The 13,045-nt window shown below is 37.9% G+C and overlaps 1 protein-coding gene across 1 annotated transcript in view; it reads right to left on the bottom strand.

Annotated features, from left to right (window-relative positions):
* The window catches only part of AQR (aquarius intron-binding spliceosomal factor), a 93,696-nt gene that overhangs the window by 79,320 nt on the left and 1,331 nt on the right, over positions 1-13,045 (bottom strand). Inside the window, exons 2-3 of the mRNA XM_030318560.2 lie at positions 10,358-10,414; positions 6,094-6,134 (exon numbers count right to left, since the gene is read on the bottom strand). Coding sequence (XP_030174420.1) covers positions 6,094-6,134; positions 10,358-10,414 — 98 coding nt within the window. The remainder of the gene's footprint in view (positions 1-6,093; positions 6,135-10,357; positions 10,415-13,045) is intronic.

Here is a 13,045-nt window from a genome sequence, read left to right as displayed (position 1 = left end):
TTTATCCAAAGGACACAAAAATGCTGATTTGAAGGGGCACATGCACCCCAATGTTTATAGCAGCACTATCAACAATAGCCAAAGTATGTTAAGAGCCCAAATGTCCATCGACTGATCAATGGATAAAGATGTGGTACGTATATGTGTGTGTGTGTGTGTGTGTATGTAGCGCACGCGCGCACACACACACACACACACACACCACGGGATATTACTCAGCAATGAAAAATAATGAAAATTTGCCATTTGCAACAACGTGGATACAACTAGAAGGTATTATGCTAAGTGAAATAAGTCAGAGAAAGATATCGTATGATTTCACTCATATGTGGAATTTGAGAAACTCCACAGATGAACACAGGGGAAGGGAAGTGAAAAATAAGATAAAAACAGAGAGGGAGACAAACCATAGGAGGGGATGTAAGTGGGAGGACGAGCTAAATGGGTGATGGGCATTAGGGAGGGCACTTTTCAGAACGAGCACTGGGTATCATATGTAAGAGATGAATCACTGGGTTCTACTCCTGAAGCCAACACTGTTCATTAACTAACTTGAATTTAATTTAAAAAAAAAAAAGAAAAGAAAATTGTGGACGGAGTATTAGCTCTCTTTACAGTCTATTTTTAATACAAGTATTGTACTTCATGCATAAATGATGCTGTAGCTACCAGGTAACTCTCTAAAGGCTGGTTCAAATGTCCATTAATTTAGTTTTATCATTTTGTATACTGGAAATAAAGCAGTCAGACCAGAACACTGCCACTAGATAATATTCTCCAGCTTAGAAAGTTAAATATCTATGCATTACGAATTTATAATACGCCAGGAGACCATTATCCTGTCAAAATCCTGTTCCACTGACTTCTGATCTCTTAAATAGTTTCACTAAGCAAGCAGTGTCACAGAACTTTAGTGAGAATAAAATGCAGGTTTTTATTGTGCAAAAAAGCACAAAGATACAACACTGGCAAGATACTGGCCTCTATAGCCAGCCAGGTCACTGAGTGGATACAACATCTTGTGTGTCAGACACACTAGGTCTCCTTCCAGCTGCAGACATTTCACGTTAATAGCATGCTGGAGAACAGAATTCACTCAGTGCCCACTATGCACAAAACTGCATGCTTCATTTCGTCAGCCAAATAGGACCTCATGATGAAAGAGAGAAAAAATACCAGCACATGAGACAGAGGACAGTATTCTGGTCATGATTCAGTGTTACCCTGACAACATCTTTTAAACACTCTGGGACCCAGTTTCCTCATACTCAAAAGAGGCAAAGTGGCCCATTTATTTCTGGACGACTAGACAAGAAAAAAAGAAGTCATGGGTCAAGATAAAACAAAAACACTCTAGCAATTTTGGCCATACTCATTAAATTTGGAGTTTTATGCTTCTGCCAATAAGTTTTGCTATTGTAATTGCCCACTGCTTCTTCTCTTGGGATATGGTTGTGTGAAAACATGAAGTCTAAGGTTGTGGCAGCCCCCTTGCAACCATACAAGGAAAGCCAAAAAAAACCCACACCTGTGAAAAGGCTGACGAAGGCCCTCACGTGAACTTCTGAACTACCCATTTCCAGATTTATTATAAAGTAGATGATTAAGGGGCGCCTGGGTGGCGCAGTCGGTTAAGCGTCCGACTTCAGCCAGGTCACGATCTCGCGGTCTGTGAGTTCGAGCCCTGCGTCGGGCTCTGGGCTGATGGCTCAGAGCCTGGAGCCTGTTTCCGATTCTGTGTCTCCCTCTCTCTCTGCCCCTCCCCCGTTCATGCTCTGTCTCTCTCTGTCCCAAAATAAATAAACGTTGAAAAAAAAAAAATTTTAAAGTAGATGATTAAGGGGTGCCTGGGTGGCTCCGTCGGTTAAGCGTCCAACTTTGGCTCAGGTCATGATCTCACGGTCTGTGAGTTTGAGCCCCGCATGGGGCTCTGTGCTGACGGCTCAGAGCCTGGAGCCTGCTTCGGATTCTGTGTCTCCATTTCTTTCTGCCCCTCCCCCGTTCATGCTCTGTCTCGCTCTGTCTCAAAAATAAATAAACATTAAAAAATAAAAATAAAAAATAAAGTAGATGATTAAAAAAAACAAATAATAGTGAACAAAAGAGGTCAGCCACAAAAGAGTGTATGCCATGTGGTTCCATTTATTCAAAACAACCAAAACTACAGTGTTCATGTTTCCATACTTACATTTTACAGTGTTAAAGCAAAAGGCTATGAAAAGGCCTCTGGGATGCTGACAAATGTTGGCTTTTATTACCTTGGTGGTGGTTATGAATGATAATAATTCAGAAGGCCATACATTTCTGTTTTATGCTCTTTTCTGTGTTAGATTTCATAGTAAAGGAGTTTAAACATTTTTTAAGTCTTTTTTTTTCTTTATTTAAGTAATCTCTGCACCATGTGGGGCTCAAACTCATAACCCCGAAATCAAGAGTTGCCTGCTCTTCTGATTAAGTGAGCCAGGCCCTCTGGGGTTTAAATATTTTAAATGAAAACAAATATAAACATGGGCAAAAGTAAACTACACAATAACTCACCTTTTTCCTGCACAAAACCCACTTACATGTATTCATAACAGAATTAACAGTCATAACCAAAGTGTACTGGTGAGGGGAGTTCTAAAAGGCAATAGACCCTGTACTACTTAAGAACATAGTACTGGAAAAGAGTCAAAGAACCAGGATTTAATACCTGGCTCTTCCTCTAACTGGGAAACATTTTGAGCTAGCTACTTAACCTCTCTCTGGACTGCAGTTTACTCATCAATAAAATGAGGATAATAACAGTGAGTAGCACAGGGTTGTCATGAGGAAAAATGAGCTACTATATATGCAAGGTGCTTAGAGCAGAATCTGGCACATAGTAAGCACTCAACAAATAATAATTACGATTATTTTGAAGGCTTTAAAATTAAACAGGCGAAAATATGTTAAGACACGCTTGCCAAATTTGATAATGGTAAGGATAGCAAATATGAATCAATCACATGGCTTATTGGGCAATATATTTTACTACTTTTGAGATCCTAAAAGTTATCATTTATACCATGAGAATATTAAGAACTGATTTATTTCCCAGATGCCTCCTTCAGAAATAGAGCTGATATGCAAAAATGTACATTACAAGAACCTTAATGTAGAATACTGAAGAGTACCTTATGGCTGGCTATAAGTGGCCTATTTTGATAGCCTACAAACAAGTTAATAATCTTACATCAAGTCATTTCCCCAGTAATGAAGATGCTATCAGCACATAACTCAGCAAAACAGCTTCCTCAGGCAGTAGTCTAAAAAATTGTCATTTAAAAATTTAAATAAACATCATTTACATTAGGGATAGGGATTAAAGACTATGCTTATCATGATGAAAAACATATATACATTATAGTTTCTGTGTTATGGAAGTGCATTTAACTTTTTGAACTTTGAGATTTGGAAGCAGCATGTAATCAGCTTACTTTCATTTAAGTATTCAACAATGTATACACGATGAGAAAATGGCTATTAAGAGAGCCATAAGTCCTAGTGAGTCTGGCCAACAAGTTACTTCCTTCAGCAATTAAAAATAATGTAGCCAAATATATAACTTATAAATCACTGGCAGTGGTTATTAGTTACATAAAAACTATCTTTAAGGAAGAAATATTAATAGCTAAAGTTAAATGAAACAAACAAAAAACAAGCAATTACTATCCACTGGAATAAAAGCCTGTTCTGAAAAAGACAGAAAACTAGTTGTGAAGGTCCAAGATAATTTTCAGATTAGTATATCCTTAATATGTAAGAAAAAAGAATCCTAGAAGTTATCTACCCATTCATTTAAGTTTTCTCAGGCAATTTCATCCATACCCAATGCCAGACCAATAAGACATATGTTAAATTAAATACCTGCTCAAATGTTCATATATTCAGAGGATTCCCCTGATCATTCAATCTAAAAAAGCCCTTGTCACTACCCTAAACACACTTCTTTTTTTTAAGTTTACTTATTCATTTTTTGAGAGAAAGAAGGAGACAGAGTGTGAACGGGGAAGGGGTAGAGAGAGACAGGGAGACACAGAATCCAAAGCAGGCTCCAGGCTCTGAGCTGTCAGCACAGAGTCGGACGTGGAGCTCGAACCCATGAACTGTGTGATACCTGAGCTGAAGTTGGATGCTCAACTGACTGAGCCACCCACACGCCCCAGGAGAGAGAGAATCTTAAGCAGGCTCCATGCCCAGCATAGAGCCCAACATAGGGCTTGATCTCACGACCCTGGGATCATAACCTGCGCCAAAATCAAGAGTTGGACACTTAACCAACTGAGCCACCCAGGAGCCCCTAAACACACTTTATTTTAATTCATAGCACTTACTACCTGCTGACATTATATACCTCTATATTTCCTATCTGTCTAGACTAGAAATAGAACATAAGCTCGGTGAACAGAGACTATCTGTCATGTTCACTGTTGTACCCTTAGCATTGAAATGGCGGTTGATATAATGTAGGCTCAACCTTGTCCTCTTCTGAGCTCTACCCAATGGCTTATTCTACATCTCCATCTAAATGGCTCTTTAGTACCTAGAATTCAACATTTCCAAAAGTGGACTATGATCTATGCCCAACCCCAGCCCTAATGACAATAGCAGAAGTCAGTAATGGAATCACTCACTAATCACTGGGCAGCCTGAGCCAAAAACTTAGAAGTCACCCTTGATTCCCTCCTTTCTCTAATCCACCAAGTCCAACGAGCAACCATCTTTTCACTTCTATCTCAATTTGGCACTCTTCTCCACCTTCAAACGTCATTCAAGCCATCATTATTGTGAACCTAACTACTACAATACTCACCCTTATTTCCTGCTTCTTATCAACTCTAAATTCTTTTTTTAAAAGATCATCATCACGCTTACAACTCTTAACTGGCTTCCCATTATTCTTCAAATAAGAAACAAGATCTTTAACATGGTCTTTGGCCCTGTCTCCTTTTACATGCTCATGAATCAATCATTAAAGCAAAAACAATTAGCCTCTTATTTTGACAATAACATGGATTTACCTTCACGGTATTTAGTAAAATTAACCTTCTAGGAATCAAACACATGAAAAATAACAATTCTGAGATTTTAAAGTTTTGTTACATTCATAACCTAAATGTTTTCATTTCATATTAAAACACTTAGGGGCACCTGGGTGGCTCAGTCAGTTGAGCGTCTGTCTTCGGCTCAGGTCATGATCTTGCAGTTCACGGTTTCCAGCCCCGTGTAAGGGCTCTGTGCTGACAGCTCAGAGCCTGGAGCCTGCTTCGGGTTCTGTGTCTCCCACTTTCTGCCCCTCCCCCAATCATGCTGTTTCTGTCTCTCTCTCTCAAAATAAACAAACATCAAAAAAAAAAAAAAACACATTTAGTCAACTGTTCTTCTACAATACTCACTGGGCATCCATGTCTGCAGGTGCAAATATAAAAATATGGCTCAAACACATTAGTTTAAAAAAAAAAAAGACACGATATGGAATGGTGTGTAGAGTATAAACTTTCTGTATTTAAAAAAAAATCAGGGAGGGGGCTAGACACAGATATATATGTAGATAAATTGAGAGTTAAAGGATAGGGAAGATTTCTTGAAACTTACCTCCTTCTTTACATTGTTCAAATATAATTTTCATTTTTTATTTTTATTATTTTATATATATGCTATACGTCATTTATAAAACATATTTTACTACTTTGTATAAAGTATTATTATGTATGTTTTACTTTTATAATTTTTAATAATATTTTTAAAAGATTTATCAAAGAAAATTAGTATTAGTTCAATTGAAATAAAATCTCCATGTTTACTGTCCCTCACGTTTCATCAGAAACAAAATAAACCTGATGGGATTTAATCCCTCTAAACGAAGTCAAAAATTAGGAAGCAAGAAAATAATGTATGGCTCTTCAGCCATGCAGCTACATATAAAGTTTTTCTAGCCACCATCTCCCTGATGACAAAATCTAACAGAAAAAAAAAAGGTCCAAGTTATGATCCCATTTAGTTTAGAAATACAGAAGAGATCCAATTTGATCCCACCTAATCCCTATGTATGAAAATTAAACTCATTCTTACCTCGATTTGACAATCTCTTTTTCATATATATCTTCAATGACCTGTTATCAAAAATATAAAAATGTTTAATATTTCAAACATTTTTTTATCCTAAATTGATAGTTTTCTATTACTGAGTTACTGAGATTACACAAAATAAGTTGGTTTAGGATATCAAATACTACTGAAATAATTAAGAGATCTTTATAATCTCATCACATTCCTCAAAATGTAAAATAACAGAAAGCAAAGTTGTAGAAGAAGATAAATAATAAAATATGTCTACATAAAAAGATTCCTATAAACAATCATTAAACGATATATTCAAGGCGGCTCTATTGTGAACGTCTAAGATGACTTATTCATAATATTTCTAGGAAAAATAAAAATTAACAAGTAAGAATATTTTAAAAAACTTAAAAGTGTATGTTAACAGACTCCATCTAAGAATCATAACAATGTACTTTCAAAAGCCAGACAGTAAACTAGAAGTGTGAAGACATAAAAGAAGCAAATTATAAGTTGGTTTTCCAAATACACACAATAAAGCCTCAGAATTTCAATTCTTTTGGGTTAGTGAGGCCAGGATGCTGTGATACTTCAGAATTCAGCATTGATGTTGGAAGCCTGGTTCAAATCACCCATTTTCATCGCAGATAGCTAGAAACCTTGCCTAGGACAGCTCTAAGGCTCACTTTCCCAATCTACAAAAAGGATCTATACAAAGTATCCCACAGGGTTGCTACACAAAGTATCTACACAAAGTATCCCACAGGGTTGCTATAAATAAGATACCACATGTAAAGAATTTAGTGCAAATGTTGGCCTATGGTGAGTCTTTAACAACAGTTACCAGCAGAAGTAACAGAAATGCTACTAATAATAGTTAAAAAAAATCCTACTGTAAAATTATGAAGTCCTTTAACATGGTCATATATTTTACTGTAGCTATATCTTTTAACTGCTCAAAGTTATTTGTCACGTAAATGTGGGTGATAGAGGGAGGAAGACAGTGAGGCAAACAAGTCTTATTCAATTTAGAAAAAATTTCTGTTATTGCTTTTCTTTTTATAAAAATTCAAATTAAATAAAATGAAAGGCATAATCTTTAATACCAACCTACAATAAAGTTCTTCTAAACAGATATACATAACTTCATTCAGTATTATAACTAGTGTTAACTAGAATGATCTGGATATAATCTTTGAAAATCTAAATATAGAGCGGAGCCCGGGTGGCTCAGTCAGTTAAGCATCCGACTTCAGCTCAGGTCATGACGTCACGATTCACGGGTTTGAGTCCCGTGCTGGGCTCTGTGCTGACAGCTCAGAGCCTGGAGCCTGCTTCAGATTCTGTGTCTTCTCTCTCTGCCCTTCCCCTGCTTGTGCTGTCTCTCTCTCTCAAAAATAAATAAAAACATTTTTTAAAAATTAAAAAAATAAAAATATATGAAAATCTTAACAATTAGGTTCAACTCAATCTAGTTCAATCATTAAAATATTCTTGTTATTAGTGAAAAATGACCCTAGGAACCCCCAGACAACATATACAAACACAAACACATACAAACAGCATATAAAATAAAGCAATTCTGGTAGTAATTAGAGTGATTAACACATACATGTTTATGAATACCTCCTGACGAATACAGGGATTGCAGGCAAAACAAAAATATATTTACAAATGAAACATTTAAGCTCAAATAATGTAAGAAATTTCTGGTTAAGGGGCATCTGGGTGGCTCAGTCGGTTAAGCGTCCAACTTTGGGTCAGGTCATGATGGTTAGTGAGATCAAGCTCCACACTGGGCTCTCTGTTGTCAGTGCAGAGCCCACTTTGGATCCTCTGTCCCCCTCTCTCTCTTTCTGCCCCTCCTGTCTCTCTCTCTCTCTCTCTCTCTTTCTCTCTCTCTCAAAAATAAAGTGTTAATAATTAAAAAAAAAAAAAAAGAACTTTTCGGTTAAGTTCAGTTTTACCAAGTGTGCCTAAAGCATCACAACTCAATTTACAATGGCAGAACCTAAAGGGAGTCTTCATTAGCTGACCCTTGAACAATGGTGCCAATCCCCCACACACTCAAAAATTCATGTATAACTTCGGACTTTCCCCAAATTTAACTACCAATAGTCCACTGTTGAACGAAAGACTTACAGATAACATAAACAACACATTTCATATGCTATATATATTATATACTGTACTCTTACTGTATCATATACTGTATGTTATATACAGTATATATATATATATAGTATATACAGTATGCTTACTGCATATACTGTATTACACACTGCTAGAAAAAAGAAAACGCTACTAAGAAAACCATAAAGGGGGAGCCTGGTGGCTCAGTTGGTTAAGCATCCGACTTCGGCTGGGTCATGATCTTGCGGTTCGTGAGTTTGAGCCCTGCATCAGGCTCTGTGCTGACAGCTCAGAAAGTGGAGCCTGCCTCAGATTCTGTGTCTCCCTCCCACTCTGCCCGTCCCCTGCTTGCACTGTGTTTCTCTCTCTCTCTCAAAAATAAATAAACATTAAAAAAAAAAATAAGGGGGGCGCCTGGGTGGCGCAGTCGGTTAAGCGTCCGACTTCAGCCAGGTCACGATCTCGCGGTCTGTGAGTTCGAGCCCCGCGTCGGGCTCTGGGCTGATGGCTCAGAGCCTGGAGCCTGTTTCCGATTCTGTGTCTCCCTCTCTCTCTGCCCCTCCCCCGTTCATGCTCTGTCTCTCTCTGTCCCAAAAATAAATAAATGTTGAAAAAATAAAAATAAAAATAAAAAAAAAAATAAGGAAGAGAAGATACATTTATAGTACCATACTGTGTGTGTATGTATATATACATACATGTATACACAGACCCATGTAGTTCAAACTTACGTTGATCAAGGGTCAATACTTGTTAAATGGCATGCAATGTTATCTCTGTTTCATTTAAAGATCTCTCTTTTAAGAATCTATTTCAGGGGCGCCTGGGTGGCTCAGTCGGTTGAGCGCCGACTTCGGCTCAGGTCATGATCTTACGGTTTCTGGGTTTGAGCCCCGCATCAGGCTCTGTGCTGATGGCTCGGAGCCTGCAGCCTGCTTCGGATTCTGTGTCTCCCTCTCTCTCTCTGCCCCTCCCCGGCTCATGCTCTGTCTCTCTCTGTCTCTCAAAAATAAATAAATGTTAGAAAAAAAATTAAAAAAAAAAAAAAAAAAAAAAAGAATCTATTTCAGGGGCTCCTGGGTGGCTCAGTCGGTTGAGCGCCGACTTCGGCTCAGGTCATGATCTTACGGTTTCTGGGTTTGAGCCCCGCATCAGGCTCTGTGCTGATGGCTCGGAGCCTGCAGCCTGCTTCGGATTCTGTGTCTCCCTCTCTCTCTCTGCCCCTCCCCGGCTCATGCTCTGTCTCTCTCTGTCTCTCAAAAATAAATAAATGTTAGAAAAAAAATTAAAAAAAAAAAAAAGAATCTATTTCAGGGGCTCCTGGGTGGCTCAGTCAGTTACGTGTCTGACTCTTGATTTTTGGCTCAGGTCATGATCTCATGGTTGGTGAGATCAAGCCCTGCATCCAGCTCAGTGCTGACAGTACAGAGCCTGACTGGGATTCTTTCTCTCTGACCCTCCTCAGCTCCACACAAGCATGCATATGCTCTCTCTCAAAAATAAGCAAAAATAAATTAACAAAACAAACAAAAGAAAACAAAACATTTCAATGAGAATGAATCCTACATTTAGGAATTTTTGTTTTCATTTATCCTAAATTGTTCCAGTTGAACCATAAGTCCATTCCCTTATTTAAATATTACTGGTCTTTAGTTATCTAATCCTCTACCCTAAACAACTCCCACTGCTTCCACCATTTTTACAAATTTTTATCTCAGTTCATCAACCTAAAAATTAAAAAAAATATACCTTCTATCCTACATGTACTGTCAAAAATTGTACAGAAATTCCTGTATATTTACAAAGATATTCATTACATGGTCATTATAATAATGATAAATTTAAAATAATCTAAGAATCTATAAACAGGAAAACAATTAAATTATACACACAATTTTTGAAAAGCTTAACACAGTAAAATGACAGTAGAGGTGATCTCTGGGTAGTGATTTTTATTTTCTAATGTGTAACTTCTACATTTTCCAAATATTCTAGCATGAGTAATTGTTAGTCTGATAATTAGCAAAGTGTAATTTGAACTTAAAAAGAAATCATGGAATGCTTCTGTTGAATTAGCCCTTAAAAAAAGAGATACAAAGAACGTACCTATTCAAAAACAATGTTGTAAACCAAAAATACTTACCTTTATATCAAAAGGTGATTTTTTCTTGATATGCGGAGCCCAGTATTTACATGCTAACTGCAAAAGTAAACAGTATAAACAATAAGTCACAGGTTCGTATCATTTTCGAGCACAAAGACTGAGATCATATATCAATAAGCTATTTTTTAACAAACACTACAGGCACTACAGGGGACAGAGTAATTCTACTTTCTAAGAGGACTATATGGGCAAGCAGGCCAGTTAGCATCCTTGGCCCCAGCCCACTAAATGCCAGTAAGGCCCTGCACTGCACTCTGTCATTATAATTTTAAAAAACAAAATATACTTTTCTAATCACTGCTAAAGAAACGGTAGGACCCAATTAATAACCACAGTCAAATATCTTCAGCTAGAGATAAGAAAACCCAGGAACCTCCTAGAAAGAACACCCTAGAACCTACAGATTAAGTGAGCTACCCAAGATTACAATTAGTTAAGAGTTGAGCCAGTATTAGAAAAACAGATTCAAAATCTTCAGTTATATGTATAAAACAATAACCTTTAAGTGATTAGTGGACACATGTAACAAAACCTAAAAAGTTGTCTATAAGCGGATTATTACAGAGAATAAAAGAGCTGGTATACTTTAGCAGATTTGGTTTCACTTGGAAATTGTGAATTCTAAACACATACATTCAATATTTCCAGACATTTAGCTGGATTGCATATTATATTCAAGAAAAAAATGGTTTTATTAATACATGTTTTTTAAAGAAACTCAACTACAGGGGTGCCTGGGTGGCTCAGTTGGTTAAGCGTCCGGCTTCAGCCAGGTCACGATCTCGCGGTCCGTGAGTTCGTGCCCCGCGTCGGGCTCTGGGCTGATGGCTCAGAGCCTGGAGCCTGTTTCCGATTCTGTGTCTCCCTCTCTCTCTGCCCCTCCCCCATTCATGCTCTGTCTCTCTCTGTCTCAAAAATAAATAAACGTTAAAAAAATTTTTTTTAAAGAAACTCAACTACAATCTCTTGAAAAATAAAAACTCTAGCAAGCACAAAGACTCAATATATTCATAAAAAAGTGATTCTGCACAGGGTCTAGTGTATTGGAGGAACTCAAATAATAGCTGATGGACTGATGTATGCATGTAGGCATGTGTGCATGGATGAATGAATAAAATAAAATCTGAAATGGTTACCTCTTCTGTGAAGCTTTCCTCAACCCTACCTGATGGTGATAATTACTTCTGAACTCTACTGAATAGTCTTGTGTTTCTGTATTATTATTTGATTGCTTATCTAGCTTTCCTGCCCACTTAACTGGAACACTTATGAGATGGGACCCGTGTCTTCTTTGCTTCTATATCTAAGCACTTATCACAGTAAACACACTCAAAGGGCCTTTCAAGCAGTGAGGACACTGGTCTTGACAGTCTCTCCAAACCAGTAAAATAACGGCCCACTTACGTGGTACCTTACTACACTATCAATCACCCTCCAACCTGAGAGAAAATACTTCACCCTCAGTTATTCTATGCTAGTCTCATTTCCTTATTCCACTGCCTATGACATCTAGCCATCTTTTCTTTACCTCATACCATTAAGAGAACTGAATCTGCTCTGTTTTTATGATTCAGGGTCTTCCATACAACTATGTAAATCCTATCTTCTGATCCAAACTGCTTACTGTAAATATACGATACAGCTTTTCCCTTAGGGTGTAACCTGTGACCTCTCCAACACTACCACCTCCAGGAATATACTGCCCTCCCCAACACTCTCCAGCCTCATGCAAAATACAAACTCTTCCCAATTCCCACTTAGCATAGCCCCTCTCTCCTCTCAAAAATAAATAAACATTAAAAAAATTAATTAAAAAATACCCAAACTACTGTATTGAGAATGAAATCCAAACTTATCTCAGCTTCCAAGTGTATATGATCTGATCCCTACATACTCTCATTTCATACCATTCTCTTACTTTTTTAAAAAAATTTTTGAAGTTTATTTATTTATTTTGAGAGAGACAGAGACAGCATGAATCGGAGAGGGGAAGAGAGAGGAGAAAGAGAATCCCAAGCAGACCCTGCACTGTCAGCACAGAGCCTGAAGTGGGGCTCGAACCCACTAAACTGGGAGACCATGACCTGAGCAGAAACCAAGAGTGGGACGCTTAACTAACTGAGCCACCCAGGTGCCCCTCTCTCCTGTCTCTTATGTTTGCTATCCTGGCCTTCTTGATATTCACACCACAGGGCATTTGCACTTGCTATTCCCTGGACTGTTTTCCTGTTCTTCCCCAAACTGGCTCCTACTTTGCAGTTAGGTCTTAGCTCAAATGTCACCTCAGCTAGGACTTTCCTGACTGCCTTTCATACACCCCACTCCCATCACTGTCACAACACCGTTTCATTTTCCTGACAGCACTTATTACTGTTTGAAACTATACTGCACCTTTGTCTGACTCATCTCTGTAAAATGCAAACTTCTTAAGATGAGGAATCTAATAAACAGCTTTAACCACAAAATGCAGGTAAATGGGAAAAGGGAGATCTAATCTAGTTAAAGTTGTCAGGAAAGCTACTCCAAAGTAACGTAGATGGATGACAATGAATTAACCATATAAAGGAAGGTGGGAGAAGATGAGGATTCTGAGCAGAAGGAACAATGCTGAAAGACCAGGAGGTAAAAGCATGGCAAATTCAAATACAGGCAGTTCAGTGTGGTTGA

Source organism: Lynx canadensis, chromosome B3 (assembly GCF_007474595.2).
Source record: "Lynx canadensis isolate LIC74 chromosome B3, mLynCan4.pri.v2, whole genome shotgun sequence".
Classification (NCBI taxonomy): Eukaryota; Metazoa; Chordata; class Mammalia; order Carnivora; family Felidae; genus Lynx; species Lynx canadensis.
This window is presented reverse-complemented; position numbering and strand designations above follow the sequence as displayed.